The following is a 5,913-nucleotide window of genomic DNA, read 5'->3' on the forward strand; positions in this document are numbered from 1 at the left end:
GTTTAAGCCACTGGGTCTGGGACTTGAACTGCAGTTGACTACATGGGAGTCCAGAGACATAGCCACTATGCTAACTGCTGGTCCCAGAAAAGGAATTTTAACATGGGGGGGGGGCATAAAAAATGAAAACAAAACAATTTATTGTTTTCTTGTACATAAAAATAACTCATTTGGCTCTAACCTGGTTGTCTTTACTGTCATATTTTCACAGGTTTTGTGAAGCCCATTTCATTTTAGACCTGAAGCCCTCATTCACTAATGATTCAGCTGCTTTCTATTATCATAAGTCATGGGGGAAAACTGATAGCCTCTACTAACTCACATTACTTGGCAGTATTTATAGGATTCTCTCCCTTGAAACCTTTCTACAGATGCAAAGAAAAATTTTGAGAGGAAAAAAACTCGTAACTCATGATCAGTTGATAGGGAAATGCTCCTGTGTTAATGGTTGTAACTCTCAGAAGGGTCAGAGCAAGAACACATGTTGAACTTGATTTAGCCTCATGTTTCCCAAATTTATTGGGCCCTATATTTGGAGGGGCATAATCCAAGTATAAAAAATGTTATTAATGTTTTTTTTTTGAGAGGTTTTTGCTATAGGGCATGTACACTCGCCAGAAAGAGAAAGACAGAGAGACAGAAAGCGAGAAATCACCCCCCAGGGGGGATGTCCACACCGCAATCCCTTCTCCGTTCTCTTCTCGGGATCTTGGGCACTCATGCACATGGCATGAGTTTAGGCCACTGGGTCCAGGACTAGAACCACAGTTGGCTACATGGGAGTCCAGCGACATAGCCATTATGCCAACTACTGCTCCCAAAAATGTGTTAATCTTTATGAACCTCACAGTTCCTATTTTTAAGTAAGAAGAAAGTAATGTCAAATAAATTATAAAGATTAAATTATAAAATATTTTTCATCGAAATTTGAATTTGATTAAAGTAGGTTTTTGTATTTTTATAATTCTCTAAATTCCATGTTTTATCCACAAAATAATAATTGAATTAGTTTCATTCTCCTTACAGCACCAAGCTTGAATTTGTTCATCCTAAAACTATAGCAAGCCACAGTACACATTTATATGAATTTGGAGATTTGGTAAATAATGCATATAGAGTCCAGTTTATACTGTGATTCTCGTATACTTTTTTGGGCATTACATAAGGTAGTGGAACAAAATTACCAGTTAGGCCCAGTGGTGCTAGTGGTTCAATTCCTGTACCAACCTAAATAGGCCAGGCACAGTGACACATACTTATAATCCTAGCTAGCTTGCAGGCTGGGGCAGAGAGATTACAACATGGCAAGACCCTATCCAAAACCACTGCCTTTTCTATCTAACCACTCTCCCCTCTGCTTCTCTTCTCATAAAAATAAATAACTATTCGGACAAACCAGTAAGTTCCTTTGGAAACATATTTCACCAAGTTTAGAGATTTACCTGTTGAAGCTGTACTTCAGTCTATTTACTAATAAAGATTTTCACAGAATTTACTTTTTTAAATGGTTTGATAACAGCATATAGGTACAATGGAAATAGTTGACAAACATCCTTATATGTGAATTTAGACCTAAAAATGTTGTAAAAAGCATATTCTCCTTTTAGATGTAACAAGAGGTATGAATTTACCTATGGCTTAACAAAATTCTGAAAAGAAATTTCTTTTTGCCTTTAAATGTCTTTACTGACTATGGCTCTGGTACTGTTGGGTCATCGGAAAAGTCATTGACATATTTTTCTGTATGTTTCTATGCATATGTGCATCACAACTTTTCCAACAACCGAATGATATGATATTCATATATACAAAGTTAAAATATTTTTGGGAACTGAGCACAGTGATGCATACTTATAATCCTGGCTTTTCAGAAGGGTGAAGTGAGAAGGATCATGAGCTTGAATCCAGCCTGGGCATCATAGGAAGACCCTCTTTTTTTAAAAAAAAAAAAAAGTACATATTCCATATTCTCAAAACATGTATGACTCTTCCTTTGCAACAGTACATATGTTTTGCTTGAAGGGACTACTACTTAGACAAAAGCTTAAGCTACATGTGTTATATCCTCATCTTACTACAGAGAATATGTGTTACTGGTTGTCATGAAGTTGTTCTTCTTTTGTAGCTGCCTTGCTTTTGTATCACTTGACATACAGGTTACCAGATATATAGTCCTGGAACCAAGTAAAATTGTAAAAATATAGCAAAATTTTCCTTTTTTTCTGAATTTCAGATTTCCTCTGCATGACAAAGAAAGACTTGAAAAATGGTTAAAGAATATGAAACGAGATTCATGGATTCCCAGTAAATACCAGTTCCTGTGTAGTGACCATTTTACACCTGACTCTCTTGACATCAGATGGGGTATTCGATATTTAAAACAAACTGCAATTCCAACAATATTTTCTTTGCCTGAAGACAATCAGGTATTGGAGTAGGGGGGAATGAGTGTAATGCTGAGCAGGATGGCAGATTGTAGGGTGGCGAATGATCAGGTAGAGAGAGTAGGATAGCTGCTAAAAAAACATACTTGAGAAAAAGGAACACTAATTTGTGTTTTTACTAAAGTTATGATAAATTTCTAAAAATTTACAAACCGTTGTGAAGTACTGCTTAAGAGGAGTAGATAGCACATATACACATTATTTCATTACCAGCATAAGCTAATAAGTAAATTTTTTTTCTGATCTTCTGAATGATCTAAAATATTTGTACCATATATTGAATAGGCTAATGCTTTCTTAAAAACACTTGTAAGTTATATTTAAGTTGTTATATACTTAGAACATTTTTTAACTGAATAAATTTGTTTGGTTAGTATACTGCTCACAGTTATGACTAACTAAAAGTAACTATTAAGAGAGTAAGTCTATGAAGGGCATCTTTTTTAGAATTTGAAAATATTATTTTCTAGGAAAAAGATCCTTACAAAAAAAAATCTCAGAAGAAAAAAATGGAAGATGAGAAGGAAGTATGCCTAAAAGCCAAGTCAAAAGAATCATTTGCATCAGACGAGGCAAAAAGAAATACACTTAGTGCAGATGTGCTGCTCCCTGAACATGGAGAATTACTTGATTCATCCACTTTAGTAAAGTCACCAGTGTACAAAACAGGAATTATACAAAATATGTTAGCTCTTAATGTGATTAAACAAGGCACTGAAAAGCCACAGTCAACCTTGGAAGCATCAGTTAACCAAGACACAAGTAGAGGTAACTTTCACACATCTTTTGAGAATCTAAATTCTACAATGATTTCTTTGACAACTTCAAACTCAGAAGGCATTGAGCAGTCTTTGGAAACCCAAGAAGTGCTTGAAATAACTACCAGTCATCTTGCTAATCCAAACTTTACAAATAATTCCATGGAAATTAAGTCAGCACAGGAAAATCCATTCTTATTCAACACAATTAATCAAACTGTTGAAGAATTAAACACAAGTAAAGAATCTGTTATTGCCATTTTTGTGCCCACAGAAAGCTCTAAACCTGTAGTTAATTCTTTTATACCTACACAGAAAGAAACCATGGAAATGGAAGATACAGACATTGAAGAATCCTTATATAAGGATGTAGACTATGGGACAGAAGTTTTACAAATTGAACATTCTTACTGTAGACAAGACGTGAATAAGGAACATCTTTGGCAGAAGGTCTCTAAGCTACATTCAAAGATAACTCTTCTTGAGCTACAAGAGCAACAAACACTAGGGAGATTGAAGTCTTTGGAAGCTCTTATTAGGCAGCTAAAACAGGAAAACTGGCTATCTGAAGAAAATGTCAAGATTATAGAAAACCATTTCACAACATATGAAGTCACTATGATATAAAGCGATATTAATACTAAGGCTTTTATGTAAGCTCTTTCTAGCCAAACTAAATTACATTTAAGTGAACTTTTATTTTTTTATTTTTTTTTCACTGAGAAAAAGCAGTTTAATAACACACACACATATTCATAGGACTTTATAAGTGAACTTTTTCCTGTTTAAAAGTTTCATCTTAATGAAGCTATGAAAGTGCTCTCATATGAACTATATCCTGTTCTCATAATCATTTTTGAGAAAAACTGGAGAATTGTTGGGCTGGAGAAAGTTTTATTATGTGATAATTTTCCAAATTAAAGTTAAAATACAGTGAATAAATAATAGTCACAGAAAAAGGGAACAATGATATGACTAAAATATCCCAGAGTAGAAGTCAAGTTCAGAAATCATCTTGGTTCTACCACTGACGTATTACTTGGGCATATTATCAAAATTAAGCTTCAAGTTCTAAACTGTAAAATAAGGACACTTACTAGATCTCTAATAGTCTATTTCTTTATTGTTTCTTTCCTTTTTATTGAGATATTATAATGGGTTTTATATATATTCAATAGTTGAAGTTAGCTGGAATTTGGCATACTTAACTATTGAATTATCTTCAATATTTATTGAATTCTGTATTATTTGGCTATAGTGACATCTGAAATAGGAAGGAAAATACACCTTTTATAATTTGCATTTGAACTAAAATAAGGAACCACCCATTTGCACAGTTCTTAGGAAAAGGTACTTTAAACTTGAAAGTATATGTATTTCAGTACTCTGTGTGTGGCTAACCATCATAATACGTAGCCATTTAAGCTTCTTAACATTCTATATTTATAAAGTTATATTTAGCTCGTATCATTTTAAAATTCCAGAATAGTAATATAACAATATACATTGCTACTTGTATTTTATTAAAATTTATAAGCAAGAAATTTTAGATAAGTGGTGATGACTTTAGGGAAATGGATTTTCTCTTAGAAAAGAGAACTCATGGAGATATAAATAAAAATATTGCTTATATCCACACAATTTATGAAAAAGATATGTAAAAGCAAAGACTTTGTAGTAACAAATATGAAAAATAAGGTATGTTCCCTTAAAATTGACAGTCAATATAATTAAATATATTGCTGTCTATAATGTTGAACAAATTCATATCAGTCTGATTCTTAATCCTCTCTTTCATTAAATAAAAAATATCTATTTTACAGAATTGTTTTTGAGAATTTTGTAACTAATGTGTTTTCTTTGTTCATGGAAAATAGGAAGTGCTCAATAATTTTAGTTTTAGCTGACTGAACAGTAAGTAATACTGTAATTGTTTTATAAATGCATGGTGATTACTTTTGGCCATATTTCATAATAAAATTAATTGACATTCTTTGTAAGTACCTGCTAATTATAAAAAGATGAGAGGTGATTTATTAGGTGTCCAAGTGGGGAAAACTTAAAATTTTTGCATAAATTCCAAGGATAGAGCTAATACAATGTTATTTTTGTGTTTTGCTAATACAGGCTGAGCGTCCCTAATCTGAAAATCCAAAATGCTCCAAAATGTAGAACTTTTTAGTGCGAACTTGGTACCACAATTAAAAATTTCCACACCTGACCTCATATGATAGTCAAAATGCTCCAATAATAATGTATAAAATTAACCTTCTTCAGGCTGTGTGTTAGATGCATATGAATTAGAAATGAATTTCAGCTTTAGACTTGGGGTCTCAGCTCCAAAATATCTCATTGTGTGTGTGTGTGTGTGTGTGTGTGTGTGTGTGTGTGTGTGTATGCAGATATTCCAAAATCTGAAAAAAGTTGAAATTTGCAACACTACTGGTCCCAAGTATTTCAGGTGAGGGATACTCGCCCTGTACTTAATTTAAAATAAATAGTATAGGGACCAGCAGTTGTAATCGCTATGTCACTGGTTTCCCATGTAGTAGACTGCAGTTCAAGTCCCAGACCCGGTGGCTTAAACTCAGGCCAAGCACACTTCGTGCGTGCCCAAGATCCCGAGAGGAGAATGGAGGAGAAGGGATTGCAGCGTGGCCATCCCTGCTGAGGGGTGATTTCTTGCTCTCTTTCTCTGTCTTTCTGGCAAG

The 5,913-nt window shown here is 33.7% G+C and overlaps 1 protein-coding gene across 2 annotated transcripts in view; it reads left to right on the plus strand.

Annotated features, from left to right (window-relative positions):
- Positions 1-4,656, plus strand: part of THAP5 (THAP domain containing 5) — a 7,508-nt gene extending 2,852 nt beyond the window's left edge. For both annotated transcript variants that reach the window (XM_006161129.3, XM_027765409.1), the window contains exons 2-3: positions 2,234-2,426; positions 2,915-4,656. In XM_006161129.3, coding sequence (XP_006161191.1) covers positions 2,234-2,426; positions 2,915-3,829 — 1,108 coding nt within the window. In that variant the 3' untranslated portion in view covers positions 3,830-4,656. The remainder of the gene's footprint in view (positions 1-2,233; positions 2,427-2,914) is intronic.
- Positions 4,657-5,913: the final 1,257 nt, after the last annotated feature.

Source organism: Tupaia chinensis, unplaced genomic scaffold (genome assembly GCF_000334495.1).
Source record: "Tupaia chinensis unplaced genomic scaffold, TupChi_1.0 Scaffold138322_1, whole genome shotgun sequence".
Taxonomy (NCBI): domain Eukaryota; kingdom Metazoa; phylum Chordata; class Mammalia; order Scandentia; family Tupaiidae; genus Tupaia; species Tupaia belangeri.